Source organism: Spea bombifrons, chromosome 8, assembly GCF_027358695.1.
Source record: "Spea bombifrons isolate aSpeBom1 chromosome 8, aSpeBom1.2.pri, whole genome shotgun sequence".
NCBI lineage: Eukaryota > Metazoa > Chordata > Amphibia > Anura > Pelobatidae > Spea > Spea bombifrons.
In genome coordinates this window covers 9,946,639-9,969,502 of record NC_071094.1, presented here as the reverse complement: position 1 = coordinate 9,969,502, position 22,864 = coordinate 9,946,639, and the positions used below count along the sequence as shown (strand labels likewise).

The window sequence follows — 22,864 nt, the reverse complement described above, 5'->3', positions numbered from 1 at the left end:
ATGAGATCATGGAAGACTATTCACTGATACATGAATGGAAGGACTGGATATATATTCTTTTGATAATACCTTATGTGAGTTCATGTAACACACACAAATATTTTAAGAATAACATTACTCAAAAATGGCCTCACAAACAGGCGATTGAGGCTTGCAGTTTATCTGGATTTCCACACGAGGGCAGCAAATCCAAACAAATGCATTTCCCTGCAAACGTATCTTTCATTGGGGAACAATACTGCCTCTGGGACCGCTATACTAAACTTCATCCAACTTATAAAATGCACAGTAACTATTCCAAAAATTGATACACATAAACACTTTTTCATTAACAAGTACTGCAGATGACCTCATCTTTTACATCACTGTCTTTTAATTTTGGCAAACTTTGCTGCAGATTTGTTGCCTGGACGTAATTCACAATGACCATCAGAGCAACTAGCTAAATATTTTTGAGTTGAAAAATGGGAAGTGCATTAAAGATGCTACTTTGTCACATGTGATGTTGCTGACCCTTGATTTCTCAGGACCTGCACATAGTTTATTGGTGGCAACTGTGGGATTAGCAATTTCATACAGGAAATTCCTTGCTAAGATCTAGGTATTTTAGCAGGACTTTAGTCCCTATAAAATATTCACAAGGAACACAAAGAGGGATTAGGCGTTCTATTAGGAAAACAAAAGGAGCCCTCGGATGAAAAATATATAAAATATGTGAAAGGCCTGGAGCCCTAACTCAAGAAGATGTTCATAGCCCATGAGAACCAAACAGATGGTGCAAACACTGGTTTTTGGTGTGTTATGGCTAAAAATAATATGATGCACAGATCTGTGCTAGGGCCTTCAGATGGTATGTGTAGCAATATAACCCATTATAGCTCAGGGGGATCATCTTTACTTCTAGAATACTTTTGCATGATATGATGACACTAAGGCTATTCTTCATTCATTAAAATGGAACTATAAAACAATATATCTTTACCCTAAGTAATGAATAAAGAGTGGTGCCAATGAAGAATACAAGGCTGTTAACTATTTTTAACCTAAAATAAAGCAGGTTGATGTTAACTTAACACACACTCTGTACTATGCAGTTGTATTGCAGGACACATTTATTTTGGGTACTGATAACATTTCTTGAGACCAGGACTATTGGGATCTAGAAGATCCAGAAGATGTCAGACAACTACTGGTCTGTTAAATAATGCTACAAGAAGGAGACCGTGTGAAGCCAAAACAAAAACACGTCTAAAAGACAAAAAGTGGTTAAGTCTGTGAGAGGCGAAAGTAAACAAATATAAAAGGAAACAGAAAATCATAAACAATAGTTGAAACTCTATATGTGTAAATATTTGAAAGGGGCTGTTCTACCTACTGCACTAAATGTAACTTTTTGTAACTAAATGAAACATTAAAAACATCAGGCCCAGTGCTGTTGAATTCCCAGACTCCTCCAAATCATATTTAATTTTGTAAAAATTGCCTCATTCATAATATTTCCCAGGAACACTTAAACGCTATCTGGCAAAAAACAAAACAGGCACTGATAGGTTGTTGCCATAGAAACAGAAAAGCCCTTGGCTTTGTTGGTTTTTACACAATTAAACCTTCAAGTGAAAGAATAGAATTACAGATCTGAGCAGGTTTATTTGCTTGGCATACCAGAGAGAGCAAATAATATTTTATCTAAGTGGAAGAGAACCTTCAAAGTGAAACCCTTCTATACAGACATAGCCAAACTCACTCCTATTCAACTCACCGCCTCTGACGCACAAGCAAACTTCTCAGAGATCATGAAGGGCACTCCGTCCATGGCTGTAAAAAAAAAAAAAAAAAGTACAATGATAAAGATGAACAAAAAAAACACAAATACACGTTTAAAAAAATGACAATACATTTCAACTATGAAAGGATGCTCAAGGTTCTCATAGGATTGTCTCCCTAGAAACAGTTCATACAAGAATAGACAAAATAAGCCAGCGCACCTTCGTGCTATACTCTACACATAAATACACAACAGCCCAACACAGCACAAATATAATATACAGCAGATGGCAGATTCTCATGAGATCCCCCATTTCAGGGGACAGACGCCTATATCAAGAGAGGACATCTGAACATTCTTATGAAGGTGCGCTGGCCTAGTTTCACGTTGGGGGTAATATTTTAATTTCTGAATGTTAATAGCTGTATACAAAGAAAGCACTAGGGTAGTAGTATATTAGAATACCATCTAGCAGGAGAAAAATGATTATAAAAACGGGCTAACTGGCCCTCGGCTCGTATAAAACAGAACATACAAACTACAAACTCCCCAAGACTTCAAAAACCAAAGGAGGGACACTTTTGTTTCATGGAGTCTGATCAGAAATGTAGAAGGCTTTATCACTACTTTTTTATATGCCTCTTGTGACCTATTGACGCCTGTCTATGAGTTTAATAATATATCGTTCTTATACAGCTTAGTATAGAAACACATTTCCCATTACTTTAAACACATTGTGTCTTTTAGGACTGTGATACATTCATGTCCGGCAAACATTCTGAGCTTGTAGAAAAGGGAGATCTCAGGAAAGAAAAGCGGGGCAGAGAGATCCAGAGGGCTCTCTCCTGAAGAGGGGACACTCGGGATGTATGGAACTGGTCCTCAGCAAGAATATACAAACTTGCTTTAACCCCTTAAGGACAATGGGCGGTCCCTAAACCCATTGAAAACCATGCATTTTGAGCCCATATATGTACGGTCATTGTCATTAAGGGGTTAAGCACAAATACAAAAGCCGCAGCAGTTGAACATTGGGAATAAATAAAAATGGGTCCCCAGCAGGAATATACAAACTGGAGCCCAGGCGATAGAAGACAAGAATGCACAAGCTGGCAACTGTTCACATGGTAACAATATACAAATCGGCAGCAGATGGATTCGCACATACAGCGGTTGCCTGGAAAAATATTTCAAAAAGATTTTCTGTAGATACTAGCGTTGAAAGCACGCGCGTACTGTGCATTAGCAGCGTTTCTCTCTCTCTCTCCCCGCTAATACATTGTGCTGTTCTGCAGGTGACGATGCTGCAGACCCCCATAGAATACACAGAGGGGGTTCTCCCTCTCAGCTGCGATACGGAGAAAGGCTCGGTATTACGAGTGCCTGTCAGCCGTGAGTTAGGACAATGCTTCTTGTAACGAGCGCTCTCTGTGTCACCTGCAGTCATTAAAACAGAAACCACTTCATCTGGGCGTTCTGCCACTGTACGGAGTACAGAACACAAAACCATGCCAAAGGCTCAGCAGTGTAATTAGCATCCTCCTAAACAAACGAGTTTCCACACAGCTGTAATTAAGCAGGCCTGTAATTAAGTATATGCCCTGTATCATACAGATCATGGTTAAAAACAGCTTGAAGAATGAATGCATTGTTAACCTGATAAGCCCCGAATGGAGATGTCAGGTATACAGAAAGAAAATAAATCTACCATAAATAATAGCGCTACTTATGCATATTTGACGTTGTTTGCGATACTAATATTCTAGTAAGATACGTAGAAGCAGTTCTATATATGATATTCTGAAAGCAAAAACAGTCAACACAATGGTAAAATAAACTCAACAAAAATGAAAAATGCGAAAGTGAAGTGTTTTTGTTTTGGTTGTTTTTTTTGTATCAGGAATGACTCATAAGAGAAAAAGAAGGAAAAAAATGTCTGATTTCATACTGTTTTAGTACCACAGACAAAATGGGTATATTAGAGACTGCAGAATTAAACCGAACAAAACGAAGGAATTGGTACTAATCTGAATACTGGGGCAGGCATGCCTCATTGGCAGTCAATTAATTAACTGTTCATTCACTGGGAGAACGGAAAGTAAAATATATAGCTTTAATTTAGCTTTTTTTTTACAAAATTATCATCTCTCCAAATTAACTTTTTAAAATATGTAAGTAATTAAATACATTTTTCATATCTTATTTAAAAACAAACTGTAAAATCAGGCATTACAAATACTGCTTTAAGCCATAGTATTGTTTATCCAGTAAACAGGTCTTAAGATTTTCTGCTTCTATACGTTTTATGAACACAACAGTCCTCCTTTAGAAAAGATAGAATGCAAATAAAAATGAGACATTTTGTTTTAAACCAATCTTGTTTGGAACCACAATTTGTTTTGAAAGATGTATATAATAATTCATATAATTCCTTTACTGTGTTTCTTGGGTTTTTGGTCCTTTTTGCTTTCATTGCATATGTTGACGAAATGGGTTCAGGAAAATGGTGAAGTATGAAAGAATGTTCTCATTTCACAGTTAGGCATTGCTGATACCTTGATGGGATTTCAGGGCCTCAAAGCAGCATATGGCCTACAGATAAGAAATAATTTACTCAAAACTATCATATTTCCTCTGTTTCACACCCAAGCTATTACTAAGTCCAGTCTCCTGATTACATGTATATCTGATCCTCATGTGTGGTCTAACATGCCTTTTGTGTCAGTCTAAGTGAAGGAGATAATCCATCATCATTTTGTTGGGTCTTCCCATCATGTGATCCGTTGGAAATTCTCAGAAACATGTTATATTATTTCAATCATACATGCATATAGCTTGAAAGGCTAATCTTTCTGCTATATAGTAAAGGGCAAGTTGAGCATTTCCAGAAGCACACTCTGCATGTTGTGATCTCTGTATCTTTCATACATATCATGATGGAATCCATTATCCCAAAATATCAGATGATGTAAGAAGAAGAAAGATGGCGATTTACCCCATCTCAAGCTCTGTTCATACATAATGTTTGACACCTGGCTAGCGTCCCCAAGTCACAGCAGAGATCCACTGCTGAAAGACCATGTAAATAAATTGTCTTATTGTATTAAATCATAGAATGAACAGGATCCATTGTTGATGCATATGGCCTGAGATATCAAACTTGATAGACAATGGTGTTTTAGACCAATGGGTTCACAGATATTGGGGAGGTGCAGACCTTTGAAGGTTGTTGAAACTGCATTCCTAAAACATGGTATTACTCAAGAAATACAATAATTCAACTGTGTTACGATCACCAAAGTGACATGGCGTTGAGAGTTTTCAGATTATACTATGAGAAATACAATACGGCTGTTGGTGGTATAGCTCTATGGAGAGACTACACATCAGAGATGGAGAGAGAGAGAGAGACAGAGCAGTGAATTCTCAATCAGCTGATTAGATGAGGACAAATAATAATTTGACTGTTCTTGCAAACTCTTCTTGCTGCATATTGCATCTAATGATGGACGGTATAATAGATACCAGTAAAACAGATGGTCTCCTGCTGGTCTTTGAGCACTTAATGGGTTTGTGCCTTAATTGCATTATAAACCAGTGGTATGGTGTTCATAGTACAGCTTTCTGTTTCTTAAATGTAAAGGATATTCATAGGCATCACGTGACCTGAAAGTAGTAGGGAAGTCATCTGTAAGCCTGTGCTCAAATCAAACATATCCCAGGTCTTGTGTACATACATACAAACATACATACATACATACACACACACACACACACACACGAACACACACACTTTCAAAGAACAGCTTCAATTACTCTTGTTCTTTTACCCATTACCTTATTTGTTTAGAAATTGTCTGATCTCACATAAATGATTAATATCATACCCTCACCTTTATTGATGTGGTTTTAGGAGATTTTTCTATTTAATTCAAAACAACAAGGCATAGGGATGTTGCGTTATATAAAGATCAAACCCATACTCTAAGGCTGCAAATGCCATAGGCATGACAGCATATCACCTCGACAGAAAGACAGAAGTTAATATTCGTTGAAGACTCTGAGTCACTAACCGGTGGAGTATTCTTTAGATTTGTATAGGGTTAAACTTTAACGTTAAAAAGTATTATTTAGAGCATTGAAAGGTTCCTCATAGGCTTTTACAGAACAGAAATAAAAATGCTATTTGAGCGCTGTTCATCCAAACCAAATTCTGGGCACTCCTTTGCAAGCAACTTTTTCTAGGCTGTTATCTCCAGTAAGAGAAGTGAGATGTAATGTAACGTTTTAATCTGCTCAAGTTTTAATGTCACCAGATGTGCCTCCCATATTTCATAACCTAAATCATAAGAGTAAACATTTTTTCAAGTTTAAGCAAACATTACTTATGTTAAAAGTAAAGTTTGCACAATCACTAGTTTAAGTGTGAGTAAAAAAAAAAATCTGCATTATCATATCACTGATAACTAACTTACAGTATAGACAGCAGCTATGTTTACTGGATCCTCTTGTCCATATTTTATGGACCTAGTGTCGCCAAAATTTAATTTACTTCAATGAGGATATAATACAAAAAAAATGGCGTTATTGTGGCCCCCTAAATAATAAGACAGTAACAGCTTATTTTCCATATAGAATTTACTACCTCTCCTCTCAACACATGTATATACCATACAGGATGAGCAGAAAAACGTAATTAACTACTCAACTGTTCCTAAAGTCCCAACCTAGACAAAAAAAAATTCATTATGAAGAAATATTAAAGAGGTTCGCAAGAAATATGCAAGCGATGTGACCTGGAATACTAAATCGAAGCTTAATTAGCCAGAGAGTTACAGTGAGAGCACACAAAGTGATTGCGTATACGGCAACTATATAGATATAAAAGAAACCAAAACACACACCTAGAACATTCTGCATACGCTCCTGTGAATGTAATGACTGCTACTATGGGGATAAGAAAAAATGTCGGTGCGCTAAGCTAGTCACAGGCTCAAATAATACAAATGTGTAATACGAGGCCTACCAAACTACTACTATGGGGATGTACACATATCATATCCATACAGAAGCTAAAGCACATGTTCTTCAGCTAAATAAGACTTCACTTCAATTAGTTCAGCAAAAGACAGAGCCTGCAAAGTGCGATATTTCTTTTGGTGTCTGAGATTACGCTGCCTCCAAGATCATAATTACATGGTTTTATTAATGTCTCTGGAGTTTGTATGTCTGTCCTCTTGTGATTTAAGAAGCACAAGCTGAAGACAAAAGGAATAGGGAAGGGACAGCGAGAGAGAAAACAAAACAAAGACAAGGTGAAAAGGGAAAGAAAATGTTAGGAAAAGGGGTTTAGGTGGGAAAAAGGGTAAACAAAAATATAGCCATGGAACAAACAGTAATGGTGATTTATCAATCAATTAAAGCCTACACAAAGAAAAATGTGATGGTATTAATGTATAAATAGTAGACGTGGCACCAACGGGAAGTTTGAGTTCATTTTAGTGTTCAGGGGGAAAAAATTTTTCCTGTTGCAAGACATTCATCCAACTTTGGTCCGTCAGGGGTTGCCATGGAGACAAGAAATAAACGTGTAGATGGCGAGATTCTCCTCCTCTTAGTGTAGTTAAAATGGCGGCCGTGGCGGCATACAAATGAAGATTTTCATATTGCGCGTATTTGTTTTTAGTTTCCTTTTCCCAATGTTGCATTTTTTCATTCATTCGTCAGACAAAACGGTAAAATTCGGCACGAAAATGCATTAGTATGAAAAATAGCATCACTACACCAAAAAGCCAAAACAAGACTCAGAATCACATTAAATGGGAGACCTAATGAGTAAAATGGGTCTAATATGGTACCGCTTAAATTAACCGCTGGCGTTTATCATACTGAATCGTACAGGATAACACTAAGCGGTTTATGATCATTTTCATACCAAAAAATATTTCACGTTTATGGGAAGAAAAAAAAAAAATGATACAGGTAAAAAGGCATTATCTGCCCCATGGAACTAACAATCTGAGAAGGCAATTTAATCAGTAAACAAAACTCCACTAATTAATCCTGCTAATTAACAAATTCCATTAGCACTGGCCCCAATAAAATAACAGCTCAACATGCTCAAATGTTCAATTGTCTGGCATTGCAGCTATTAGGATAATTGAGCCTTGTAATTAAGATAATACTCAGTCCCCGAAGCCAATTAACAAGACAACAATTAGTCCCGTTCGTTAATGCAAATCAAAGATTTTTCTCTTTATTAACAGAGCAGTTGCAGAGCCCAGGAGAAAAAAAGCCAAAGTGTTTGCACTGATCTACAGAAAGGTTACAATATTCAGCGATTAATACAGACCTTGTCTCAGCGTAATTAGTTATGATCAATGGCAGGAGGAACACATCTGTCTAATTTTATGGACTTCACCCCTCAAAGTCACTGGTGGTTTGATCACATGCACAAACCAAAAGCAATGCGATCTAATGGGCTCTATTTCAATGTAATCTTTTGTGTGAGCAAATATATGAATTTTTTGTTTTTTTATAGAAAAAGCTTATTTGTCGGTAGAAACAGTCTTAAAATATGCGTTGACTCATCATAAAAAATACCCTGGCAATGTTATTTCTACAGTAACTTCTGTCCATGTTTTCAGTTCAAGGCACGGCTGAATACATTTGTTTAGAAGTTAGGAGCCAGACAGACAAACCTGGAAGCCAGCACGACATTTTTGTAGGTACCGGAGAGAGGGTAACGAGCCAGATCTAAAGTTCTAGGAGCCATGTCAGCCTGGTTCCTGGGATTTGTCAAGCCCTTTTCTAAAGCACTTCAATATACAGATTGTGTTCACCGTGACATTAGTGAAGAGATATTCAAACCTTCCCAAATATTTCTGCCGGTGACGTTGTTCCCTTGAGAGGTTTCAAATAAAAAAAACACACCGAAGCGTTGCAACGTATTGAAGAGGTATGGGAAGAAAATTTGACTTTATATCCTTAATGGGTAAGCTTGCAAGAAGAAGGCCCCTTTCCTTCTGTATCAATATGTCTTAATGAGCGTTAATATTATTGTTAAATTAAAAAACGTGAAATATTTTTATTGTGCCCTCTTGTAACAGTGCTACAGAATCTGCTGGCGCTATAAACGTAACCCCGACAAGCGTCTGTCAAAACAGCGTGCTGCTAGGTCAGTCCTAAACCAAACCACCAAAAAGAACTGAATGAGGAAATGAATGCTTGTGAATGAGTAAATGAAATAATGCGTGTGTGTGATAGCATGGATGTGTGAGTGGGGGGGCATGGCACAGGGAGGCTGTAAGTGATGTGCAGACCCCATCATCCTGCACATCCTAGAGGTCCGCACATGCACAGGTACTCACGGTCTTTCGAATGCATGGGTATCATTGTCACAAGGACATAATTTGCTTCAATGAACCCTAAACTATTTATCTAGCTTCTCCCCATTATTCATGTGTTATCTGATCCTGTAACCACTGCTCATTAAGCCTCCCCTGTCACCATATCCACTCCATAAAGTATTAATATAATCTAGCTAACGGCCCCATTAAAACATATTTAAGTAATTTTAAATCATAAATCTCTCTAATCTCCTTATAATGGGCGATATACTGTATCTTAGCACTAATTTGACACACGAAATTAAAAAAAAGACATCTATTAAGCCACTTAGTCTTTTAGAACAAAACAATGTAACTACTTCAAGACCAAACAACTGGAATATTTATTTCTTTTAAAAAAAAGGTATAAAACCAGTTAAATTCCTACTTATAATTATATAAACCCGCCATTTTATGCTTTGAAAAAACACTTTGTATTCAGAGCTGGACCACAATTACCCCTTAATGTTTGACTTATCAAATCCATGTTTCTAGTAGCCAAGTTAGCCAGGCTGACCCATCTGCCTCTGGGTAATTACCAAACTATACCTATGTACAGACAATAGCCGGCTCTCACAATAAGTTGGCCCCAGAATAAGCAAGGTGATGAAAAACATAACAAAAGAGTTGAATAGTGCCCTATCCAGACCAGTTATTTATGGACTAAATGGAGAAATAAAAAGCTAATTGGAATGGCAAGCCAAATTCAGTCGCCAGTTAAGGATCTGGCGTTTGGACAAGTCAATTACTGAACAAAGAGAATGCTTAATTCTCCAAACAATGAGTAAATCCATTTATTGACAATTGCAATGTGGGCAAAATGCCATTTGTCATCTAGAAGATATCAGTTCTTCTCCGTCTAACAGTGAATAGGTGAAGTTAAACATCAAGCTTACGATTTCGAGGGATCTATTGCCATAAAAGCTTTTAGCAAAACAAATGTATTAAAATAACACTTAGCTTGATTTTATTTTTGTATGCCTTCGAGTTGAATGCATCTCTTGCAAGAAAAATAGCTGGTGGATGCAAAAAGGGGCAATTAATGTATTTGCAAGGGGGACACCACAAAAATGTAAGGGAACCACACAGCTATCATATGCATTCAAGTGACTATGATGGCTGGTGTGTCCTTTAATGTGATTAAATAAATAAATAAAAACGGATGAAAATAATCCACCTCCATCCAGGGGCGGGCTGGGCGGGGGGTTGGGCAATCGCTCCCTCAGGGGTGCCTAAATCTAAACTAAACAGCCGCTGCACAAGGCAGGATTAAGTATGCGTGATTGAGGGAATGAATGAGTACCGGTGAATGAATATCAGCGAATGAGGGAATGAATGAGTGACTGAATGAGGGAATTAATGAGTGACTGAATGAGGGAATGAATGAGAGACTGAATGAATGAGGGAATGAATGAGTGACTGAATGAGGGAATGAACGAGTGACTGAATGAGGGAATGAACGAGTGACTGAATGAGGGAATGAACGAGTAAATGAAAATGTGTGTGTGCGTGATAGCATGGATGTGTAAGTGGGGGGGGGGCATGGCACAGGGAGGCTGTAAGTGATGTGCAGACCCCATCCTGCACATCCTGAGGCCATTACATTACTTTCTTTCTGCTAAGAGGAAGAGTCATAATTAATGCAGGTAAAAATCTTTTTTTTCTCTCAACAGCCAACAGTCATTGGAACTCCAGGCCACCAAACAAGAAGAGGAACTAGAGAAGACCCAGGAAGGTGGTTTGACAGGAGGGTAGGATATTGAATTTCTTCCAAATTAAAATCCAGCCTAAGCACTGAAAAGTGCCTCCAACAATAGTAACATGCTTTGGCAGGGTAGAGGATGACTCTGCTTGGATAGCCAGTTGTCCAGGTAAGTTATAAGAGAGATTCCTTGAATTCTGAAATGAGCTGCAACGACAGCAAGCAACTTTGCAAAGACTCTCGGGGGTGATGTAAATATGAGAGCCTGAAACTGAAGAATCTCTGACTCCCATGGTCATCCTGAGGAAACATTGATGAGGAAGGGGCATATAAGAACATCTCTGGACGTCATAAAGTTGTTGGCGCACAGGGTCTCCAAAGAAGATTTTATGGTGTGTAGATTTAACATTGTTTCAAAGGGTAAAGTTGAGAAAAAAAATGACATTACTGTTCCTCTAAACATGACTGAGATAAAAGCAGGTGCACCCCACTTGGCAGACAATAGAGGGAGTACCATTTGAGTGAAAAGTAAAGCGGTAATGACTGACGCACATAATCCAATGAAACAGACAGTGTCTACGCTTAGCCCACAGACTCAACATATACCTATTTACATACCAGGGAGGTCAAGTGCATTGAAGATAACAGAATAAGTTAGAAAATTATAGACTATTACTCAAGGCAACTATGGAGATCAAGTCAGTCAGAGAAGAGTTGATTTTCATCTTAAATATGTATTGAAAAAATGGGGCTTTCTGAATTTGGAAACCATTAAAACAAAGAAACAATAGAGTTGTCTGTCGCCATATAAATTACCTTTACCAAAAGTACAAGTGGAGGTCTTTATTGTATTGCTGGCCCCTCGTGTTATACTGATGAGTAGTTAAATGACCGGAGGTCTCTTTAACACACAGATCTTTACTATGAAACATAAGGGCCCTCTCATCTTCCTAATTCTCCTGAGCAGTAAACTAAATGGAGTTTCGCTTCAATCTTTACAAAAATGGCCTAACTCCTGAAACAGCACAGAGCTTTGTGTCGCTTCACAAAAGGAGAAAAATGGGTTTAATCTTTCTTTGTCAGAGAAGAAAATGAAACAGGGAAAGAAAGGTTCCGACAAATGTAAAAGCAGATTAAATTAAACGTTGATACAAACAGTAAGATAAGAAATCCCCCCCCCCAAAAAAAAAAAATTAATTTGGTGCAAAATATCTCTGGAGGAATAAAAAGAAAAAAAAATTGTTATAATTTTGCATAATCAGCGTGTGCCATCTGGAACAATTAACAAGCGTTCCATAGAAATCTGAGAGCGGTTCACATTATATTAAGGATATGGAATTATACAAGTAATAAATCCTTGTGAAATCCAAAAAAAAGAAAGCTATTTTCTCTGGCTTGTCAGAGCGATTTTCTCTTTGAATACAGGAGAACACTTGATAAAGAAATTAATATTATGCAAATGACATCTTGCATTTAGAATTCGCAATGATGGCACAGGTTTTAGTGCGGACGCTGTATGCTTTCCTCATGTTTAATTCATTCGCAAGTTCACCTGTCAGTTTGCAATCAGCGATACGGAGAAGCGTTCACAAACAGCAGAGAGCAGGGATTTAATTGGAAAACTCTGCTGCATCTTTCAATTATTAGGAGTAAATTAAAAGCAGATGCAGGCAGCGTATTAAGGATTTCCGAAGAGGACGCGGGAATCACAGATTCATTGTTGTTGATCCGTTGCTGCGGATATAAGAAACGCGAGACAATTTGGGATGCAAAATCTGTGCAATCTGGCGATTGCCAAAGAAAACTTAATATTAATCCCCATAGGCTGGGGAAAAGGCTAAACAGATAAATAATACAGCCATTTGTATTAAAGTGCATTGGACCTTCATGGGAGTTCTGTAGGCTAAATCGCGAGTCATGCTCTATTTCACCATAAAGAAAAGTGCTCTCACTAACAGCAAAATATGTAACTATTATCTTCCCGTACCATGTAGCATCCTAAAGGTATTCAATGGGGGCTGGGGTCAGCGGTCTGTGTGTCTTTACCAACTTTGCTTTGTGCACAGGTGCGCACTCATGTTGGAACATGAAAGGGCCTTCCCCAAACTGGTGCCACAAAGCGTACAATAGTCTAAAATGTCATTGTATGCTGTAGCATTAACATTACCCTTCATTAACCCCTTAATGACACAGCCCGTACATATACGGGCTCAAAATGCATTGTTTTCAATGGGTTTAGGAACCGCCCATTGTCCTTAAAAACAAGAGGGCCCAATTCCTGAAATATGGCCCCAGACAATCATACCTCCTTCACCAAACTGGTAGGTCGCATTCTCCTGGCACCAGGACTTCCATATAGTGAAGCGTGATTCAGAACTCCAGAGAACACGCTTTCACGGATCCACAGTCCAGTGGCCATGTGCTTTACAAAACTCCAGCCGATGCTTAGCATAGTGATCTTCGGCTTGTGTGCAGCTGCTTGACCATGAAAACCCATTTCATGAAGCTCCTGATGGTGCTTGTGCGGATGTTAATTTGTGGCAAACGTGGCATCCTATAACAATGCCACGTTTAAAGTCACTGCTCTCTTCAGTAGGAACCATTCTACTACCAATGTACCAATGTACATCCATGGATATGGCTGCATATGTGCTTAAATGTATACACCTGTTAGCAATGGCAGCGGCTTAAAAACCTAAACTCATTAATAAGGGCGGGTGTCCACATAGTTTGGGTCAGATAGTGTACTTTAGGATTAAATTCAACTTTAAGCAGAATGCTTATGCAGCCTTTAAGTTCATTAACAAAATATAGTCATTTGATTATGTAATGGCTACTACAAAATACTGACACCGTTACTTAATGTAAAGGTTGAGTAAAGGTTGAGTATTTTTAACCTTAAAAGAACCACTTACTAATTAAATGATGTGGGTTTTTTTGTTCTTTTTAGGCATATGAAGTTTCATGAAGTCTTAAAGATCCAGATCTACTCCTCTTTTGTGGGCACTGAAGAATAGAGTTTCATGGTTGTTAAAAGGGATGGAACAAAGGTGAGAATAACCACGGACAGGGAGATGAGTTTTTAGGTTGTTATTAAATAAAGAGCTATAAAATACACTTGAATGTAGTGAAGATATCCCGCGGTGCTGGGCAGTCTTGCAGGTTGACGGGAGAAGAAATAGTAGTAGTAGGTATGAACAAAACACTTACAGAGGCTACCTAATGCTAATGTTATTGGCAAAGCTTTCTTCTAATATAGGTTCCATAATATTCAAGCACATCTAAATATAAAAAATAAAAAAATAAAACATCTGAAATTTTACTATGGGGGTTAATTATTGATCTGACCCATTATACTGCAGCAACTGTGTAACAAATGAAAAGCAAGTATTACCACTGAAGGTTTTTAACAAGATTTTTGTTTTTGAGTTCAAATACAATCTACATATGAAATAAAATACCCTGCTTAGAAGCAAACTACATTCCCATAATCCCATAATGCATAATCCTTAATAAACCCTAATAAATTATAATTATAGTGTTGTAGAAATAATACACTGTAATTCCTCTTGATTTTTTAAATTATACAAACACATGTGAACAGCAGACAGGCATATGGAAGCCATATTCCCTATACCCTTCGCATGTTCCATATACAAACTGTTTTAAGTCTAAATGTCCAAGCACTTGGAACTATATGAGCTATCAGAAACATTTCCCAGTGACCAAACCTTACTCTATTAAGCAGTGGGAGATTATGGAGTTTGTTGTCCCCATGAAGTCACAGAAGGCCAGCTAACAGTCAGTCCAAGGCTTTGCACATAGGCTGGAGGCCAACAGTCACTAACTAATACCTGTCTCGGAAACACTTTCATTTTAAATAAGAAAAACTGGATATTGGCATATTAGCCCAAGAGAAAAAAAAATGATAGGTTAACATGTTTTCCAGCGTTGGCCCAATAAACACCCCATTTTAGGTAAGATTTTCCCATTCTTAAATTTGTTATAGACTCATCTAATATCCCTGGGGGGGGGGGGACAGCTACCTGTTTTGCTAATGCAATGCAGTAAATAAAGGACACCGTTTTTGTTCTGATTTTAGAGTTTTATAAAACAATTCCTGAAAAATTGTATGGAAAATACGGCTGGTGATTTAGAATTCTCACATTTGGTTTGTATTTGTATTGTAGTCACACGTACAAGTCCTCTACCCTAAGCTTCATTTTAAAATGCACATAGTGATCAACCAAGACGGACACTTATTCCTCTAAAACATCAGGTTCTGGAAAAAAGGCCATCAGTATTGCGTCTAACTTATTAAATACCAAAAGGACCAACTAGTTCTTTTTGCTTATATTCCCATGCCAAAATCTCTATCCACAGCTATGGGCCCACAAAGAAAATAACAATGTGTATTTATCCCGATGAAGCATCAGCAACATCTTTCTCGACGACGTATAACAATACCCACGAAAGATATTAAAATGTAAAGCACCGCGGCATATTAGTCTGGTGCTGTGACCCACTAACAAGTACAGAATAAAATGCTTGCAAAGCAATAGTCACCAAACCAGCACCAAAGGCTGAATCCTTTAACCTTTCCCTTCAAGAAAAGTCACCCACACTCATTTCTCAGAAGATTGGCCCAAAAAAATAAATAAGATTTTCTTTTCAAACGGTTTGGAGATAACATAATCCAACCGCTATCCCCTACAAAATTCGTTCTCCGCACACAAACAATATATATGGATTACAATCTGTATTCTGACAGATAGTCTGTCTTCCCCAGCAATGTCTGGACAATAAAATCATTTGTAATAAAATTTACACTGCTAACTTAGATAAAACACTACACCCGTTCCTTACAAGTCCACCAATGCTCTGTCAGCAAATGTAAACTTTGAAGAACATACAACTGTGAAGGATTCCAAATGGATCATAACACACACACGTCACTCGCAGTTGTGTTGTGGGTTTGTGTTATTACGTTTTATTTACCATATAAATACAGATCACCGGCTACGGTAAACATACAGAAGTAAACTGTAAACATACAGAAGTAAACTGTAAACTGTAAACATACAGAAGTAAACTATTGAGATGCTCACCTGATATTGCATATAAGTTGGACTGCTGATTCTCAAAGTCCGGTCTTGTGTTATTTCTACCCCGAAATGTTGCGGGAAGCGTTAAAGAGATGTGTCTAGGAAAGAAAAAAAAAAGTGAGGCATTAAACTGTTAAGCATTTAAAGTGTATTAAAAGTTGAATAAAATAAGAAAACCCTTCAGCGGACAATTGTTGCCATGGCAATTGCTTTATCACATGAGACCACTATGGAATGACTGTGATGTCACATTGCAGCGAGACATAATTATATACACACAGTTATAGTATAAGATTAATAATATTAGGTTGTCAGTTGCTTACTGGAGACAAACCAGGCCACATTAACACTTAAAACACTGGGAGCTCATTAAATGCCATTCATTACAAGTTCTTATGTGTCATTACCTCGCTAGACCCATCACAAGAGCAGTTTTACCTGTATGACATTATTTTAAAAAAAAAATCAAACATTTTTAAAGGATATATATTTGTTATCTAATGTTTCCATTTTTTTTAATGTACCTGTTATCACAACTAAGCCTGAGAACTCAATGTTGTAATACAGGGCCCTAATAATTCAATTCAGTTTTACGCCAGACTAGGGGTCACACCTGGCCTACTGATTTAAATTGCAACTTCAAATTTGCAGCAAAAATTACAACACATCAAAGTATTTAATCCTGTATTGTTTTAGCAGTGCAATTTCCTTCTTTAAAAAACAACAATTTTGGCTATAAATAAAGCTTCCTGTTGTTCCTGTACACACCAAAATATTGTCCCACTGGGTGGTTCTAACTAACCACACAAGGCCAATCTGAGCAATGGGAACATGTAAGGTGACATTACGTGACCCAGAGGTGATATTGCGGCCGCTCACAGAGTGCATGGGGTGTGATGATGTGTGATTGAGAAGAGTGAGGTGTGTGACGGAGCGGGTATGTTTTAGAGTGAGTGTGTACGTGAGTGTGTTAAAGTGAAGGCGTGTATTAGTGTGTGTGTGCGTTAGTGTGTGTATGTTATGGTGGGGCATTCACCTGTTCTTGCCCCCCAGGCCAGAAGGTGCTAGCCCTCCCCTGATTGTATCTCCAATTATGTAGTTGTAAGCAAATTATGTGTGAATGAATCTTCTTCTGCATTTTGTTATTCCTTTACCTTCTTGTCTGGCGTATTATTAGATCGCACCACCAGGGGGCAATGCAGTTACTGAATCATCTCAAAGAAATATAGATTGCTTTAATTTCAATACAAGTTCTATATTAAGTAATGGAGGGATCAAAAACCCTTCTGTGTTAACAAGAATCTGCCCACAGCATAGAAAATGTATGGTATTTCGGCAATGGACTGCTGTTTTCTCTACACATAACCATTCTGTCTTTCAGTCCCTTTTGGGTCACACAAATAATGATTTATCCCTGCATTGGTTAAATGCCACTGTAATGAGCCTTTTTATCTCTATATAGAAAGAGAAATACACTATATGGGCAAAAGTATTGGGACACCTGACCATTACACCAACAGGGAGTTTTATGACATCGCATTTTAAATACATAAACATTTAGACTGTTCCCTTCAAAATACCAAGACATTTTGGAAAACGCTATGCTTCCAACTTGGTGGGGACAGTTTGGGGAAGGTCTTTTTCTATTCCAGCATGACTGTGCCCCAGCGCACAAAACAAGGTCCATAGAGACATGGTTGGATGAGTTTGGGGTGGAAGAACTTGACTGTCTCGCACAGCGCCCTGACCTCAACCCCAGTGAACACTTTTAAGAACTGGAATGGAGATTGTGAGCCAGGCCTTCTCGTCCAACATCATTGCTTGACCTCACAAATACTCTATCTCTGGATGAATGGGTAAAATTCCCACAGAAACACTCCAAAATCCTGTGAAAAGCATTCCCAGAAGAGTGGAAGCCATTATAGCTGCAAATGGGGGACCAACTACATATTAATGTCTATGTATTTAGAATGCAATGTCATCAAAGTCCCTGCTGGTGTAACGGTCATGTGTCCCAATACTTTTGTCCATTTAATGTATTTAATTGTGGCAGTCTCACTCCTTGTTCAGTGTTTCCAGCACAGCACAAGAGCATATGGCAAATCAAATACCTGTTAAATGTATACTTCGCGCACGAGGAGCTAATCCGGGGCACATTTTCATTCACATTACAGTCTTTATAATTAATCATCATTTCAGGAAACAGCGCCTGACACTAAACAACCACTCTGACTTCGTAATTAGAACAAACTTCTTCATCATATTAGGGGCAACACAGGAAGACAGAAACAATTAAAATATTTAACTGGTTAACAGCCTTGTGCTTGCAAGTAGATGTGTCAGCCTGTGCAGTGAATATTTTTCCTAACAGGATGGCACATTGCATGAAAAGCAGAAATTAAAAACCACCATATGTTTTAAAGTGTATACCAGTGGAAATAGTGGATCTTGCACAATCTCATGCTACCTGGCCTGGGAGGTGCAGAACAAGGCATCACTGGGGTATAAAGAGTGAATTTTGATCTATTTTTGATCTATACCCTATATATCCAGTCACTTGTATACTTGGTTTACTCTAAATTAATGTAAAATCACACAATGACACATGAATATTTTAACTTTGTTTGCCATGGTGATAAGCAATTACAATGCAAAACCCAGTCAACTGGCACTCGGATAAAATGATCCCACAGTAATAAGTACATGGAATATTTAATAGAAAAGTAAACTTACACAGTTTGCTTATATTAACCTGTAAAGTCATAGCTTCACTTTAGGAGCTGTTCATTCTTAATATCTGTAACAAATTCTATATTTCCCTATTTCTTATGCTGTGAGGACTTTAATAAGCATTCTTCTTAAATGCAATGCTGTGAAATCTTCTTTCTTCCTCCATGATCCCAAATTTATTGGCTGCTTAAGATGTCAATCAATGGCAGTAAAGTACTAATGAAATGAGCAGGAAAATGTTCCTGTACTGATTGGAAGCTTAAGCAGCCAATCAGTGGCAGGGAAATGCTCCCATTGAAATCAAAAGCAGCACTTTCCATGGAGCTGACTGGAAGAGAGTATGTCACATGCTGGGAGATGCATTCAGCTGAATGCTTCTCCTGTGGGGCATTTAACTGTGGGAGCAAATTTTTTTTTTTGGGGGGGTTGCATTTATAGTATTCATGCAAGACTTGGGAAAGTAATGGTAAGTATTGCTAATGGTATGGGGAGGTTTGACCTCATGCAAACTATAAATATGTGAGGGTTGGGCCTGCAATTATTATTATTATTTTTTTTTTTTTTTACTATAATGCCATCAAATTCTGCAGTGCTGTAAAATCAGCAAACAGGACATGAGTAGCACATCACATAAAAATACGGTCTTAAAGAAACAAAAAAGGAAATCCCTGCTTAAACTATATGCTGAGATTTAAACGCCTACAAGCCAGTACTTGATATAGTTTATATCTGAAGAAATGTAAACAGACCTAAAATTCTAATTTCAGTCTCCATGTGACTCTCCGTCTTTTTCTATGAATATTTTGCTCCAAAAATCTGATCACTTACATCTACAGACCAAGTCACAACGCTCCATTTAAAAAAAAAAAACAAAACGACAACAACGAAAATGTTAGCAAACAACTTTTGTAAAAAAAAATAATAAAAAAACTGGCTTGACAAACTGTAAAAACACTTTTTCTCAGTTTGTTTTTGACCCATTCGTGATCGTACAAATTCCATTTCCTGGCGGTTTGTTTCAGATGAAAATCGGGGGCTTATTTTAATTTCGGGAATGAACATTTGTTGTCTGACACCCATATTTTCTCTCATTCTCTCGTTTCGGACTCTCACACTCTCATTGTCGTTCACACTCTCTCTCATTGTCGTTCACACTCTCTCTACCTTTTCTGGTGACCACTTCCACATCTCGAAGCTCAGCTTCCGTGTCTCGTGTATTCTTGCTCTGCATCTTTTTGATTTCTTTCCTCCTCTCTTCAGTCTTCTCACTCTTCTTTCTTCATCCACATCTTTACGGACGTAACCTCCCAGCAAACTTCCACCAAAGCGGTGGAGTTTCTGGCATCATCCTCTCCCCAATTCTCCAATCAGGGGAGAGGCCGTCACCAGAACCTTCACCGTTTTGGTTATCGTATCGCAAAATGTCAGAGCTTCTGGTGATGTACTCTCCTCAATTCTCCAAACCAGGGAGCGGTAGTCATTTCGGTGGAAGTTTGCCAGGAGGTTATCTTTTGCATAGACTCTTACAATTTGACGAAATTGGTACTTTTTCATTAAATTTGTAATTCGTACCAATCCGAATGGAAATGTCTGGTATGTACCTGAATTTGCAGGGTCTTTGGAACAATACTATAAACATTTCTGTGTAAAGCACTGTATGCAGTTTTTACATGGCACATTTCTTGCTTGCAGAACGTTAGTGCAATGATATGTATAACATACGTGGGGCCAGTTAAGTCTTGCCATTTACGCATGATTTATTCCGACAAATATTTCCTAGCACAGAAAGATTAACCGCTTTTCAGCCTGTAGTAAAAACACAGGGTTTTTTTTTTCATGCATGGCCTCATGAAACCAAGCAAGTGAAAAAAATGTAGACTGCTGTATGAAAGTCATACTAACATATGAGGTTTGGAACTTTCCGACTGCAAGAAAACGTGATCCCACCTGCACAGTAGTCTTATTATATGTAAATTCATAAGCCCACAAGATGTTTGCTACGCATCTCTTGTAAATATTCCAGATTCACAACAATGGTTCAAACATGATAAGTGGCAGCAGACATCGCTCTCTCGCAAAGGCTATAAAATCATGATAAGTTTTGGAGAGACATAAACATCTCATCGGGGAAGCTGGCCGCTGATTACATACATAGAGCTCGGTCATACATCTGAAGACAGACAGCCAGGTTTTACTGTACACCATTAATAGAACTCTCAATTATTCCACAACACACAGTATGTTTTAACTCAACAAGATTACAATACATTTTATTCTGACGCTTGTTTTATTTGCGGAGTAAAACAAAACTGATTCAATTTCCCAACAAAGCCATAAACTGCAGCGAGGAAAGAACAGATCCTTCCCGAACGCATTATTCGTGAACGAGAGATGCCAATTTTAGTCAACAGACAGCAGTAGGTCTTATGGAACGCAAGCAAGTTTTTCTGAGTAGATGAACGATAAATAAGGATTGGTTTATGAAGGATAATAAAAATGTAGACACATGTTTGTGTGATACTATTTGTCAAGTAAGCATTACAGGGAGTGGGCTATTAGTGTACTAAGTTATCGTGATAAACACTTTTGGGTGGTTGAAAGAACATAGACCAAAATATAGAAAGAAAAGCTCATAATGTTTTTTTTTGTTTGGTTGTTTTTTTTTGTTTTTTTTTTTACAGGAAACAGCACTGGAAACTAGAGCCCTGCGCGGGACTGCTTTTTCAATCCCGCTCCCGCTGATTTTTTGCCCAATCCCGCAATGTGGGTGTTCCACTCCCGCCACATTCCGCCCGCTCCCGCCACATTTGTGGCAAATCAAGCCCACCTCCTTACCTGAACTGCAGATTTCCCGCGCAGTCCCACAAGGCTGCCCTCGAGTTGCTCCCTCACAGCGTCTCTTCTCTTGCGCCGCCCAGGAACAAGGCGGAGTCACGGGAGGTGATGTCACATCACGTGACTCGGTTTTGTTCCTGGGCGGAGCAAGACAGGAGACACTGTAAGGGAGCAGCGAGAAGGCAGCCTTGCGGGACTGCGCGGGATTACCGGGACCCGCAGGAACAGTGCCTGACTGCCCGCTCCCGTCCGCAACCCCAGCAAAACTGCCTGCACCCGCAAGTTTTTTGGCGGGTCCCATGGGACCCGCCTCCCAATGCAGTCCTCTACTGGAAACCACATTCTATGTTACAGAGAGCTATGCCTAAAAAGAGCTATGTATAGTAACACAATCTTAGTAATCAAAGAAAGAGAGAGAAGCATTTGCCCAAGAAGTTTTAAACCCTATAGTGCTTCCCGGACAGGAAGAAGAAGAAACAATTGTGGGTGAATGGCTCTCATCACACCTCTAGGTATGTATGTGCTTCTCTAAGGTATACTAATCAGTGGTAACATTACCTGGCTATGAATCTTCTTACATTGCGTAAAATGAACAAACCTGGTAAAGATTATAAATTCACTGGCTAACTGAACTACAATGGATGGCACATTTTCCAGTCTACTTAAGTCTCTTCTTCATGCCGGAAGAGACCTAAATAGCAACAAAAGCCATTCAGTTAGCCCATAAAGTTCTTATCTTTACCAAACAGTCTGGAGAAAAAGCTAATCATCTACCCAATTCATACTAAATTATTATTATTGATATGATTTACTTATTACCAGACCGGGGTTCTTAAACATGCATATAGATTATGTCACAAGGAAAAGACATAACTGTGTTCACAAGTGACAGGGTACCATTTCCTTAAATGCAGTTGGTTTAATCACCTTGTCAGACCTGAAATGTGGATTTTTTTCCACAATATTATTTATTAATGTAAATCTTTAAAACTCATAACTTGTAAATAATCATTCAGATGAGTGCCAAAACTTCACAATGGATAAGTTGCTTCTATTTTATTCTAAAATAAAAAAATACTACTATTTGATATTGTACTACACAAAGGCATTTTTTTTATTATTTGTCGAGATACCTACCTTGGAAGATTTGGGGCTGATGCAGAGGTGACGACAGCAGAAGGGGAGGAGGGAGAAGACAGCTCTGGCGATTCTGGGGCTCGAGGGACCCTTCCCATTCTGTACCAGATGCCCATATTATTCAGCTCACTGTTAAAGCATGTACAAAATAAGACCATGTTAGAAGAATTCTGTCAGACAAAACTGTACAGAAATCATAATC

At 38.3% G+C, this 22,864-nt stretch overlaps 1 protein-coding gene across 2 annotated transcripts in view; it reads right to left on the bottom strand.

Annotated features, from left to right (window-relative positions):
- MVB12B (multivesicular body subunit 12B) overlaps positions 1-22,864 on the bottom strand; it is a 45,023-nt gene that overhangs the window by 5,162 nt on the left and 16,997 nt on the right. For both annotated transcript variants that reach the window (XM_053472802.1, XM_053472801.1), the window contains exons 6-8: positions 22,663-22,791; positions 15,964-16,058; positions 1,760-1,815 (exon numbers count right to left, since the gene is read on the bottom strand). In XM_053472802.1, the coding sequence (XP_053328777.1) occupies positions 1,760-1,815; positions 15,964-16,058; positions 22,663-22,791 (280 nt within the window). The remainder of the gene's footprint in view (positions 1-1,759; positions 1,816-15,963; positions 16,059-22,662; positions 22,792-22,864) is intronic.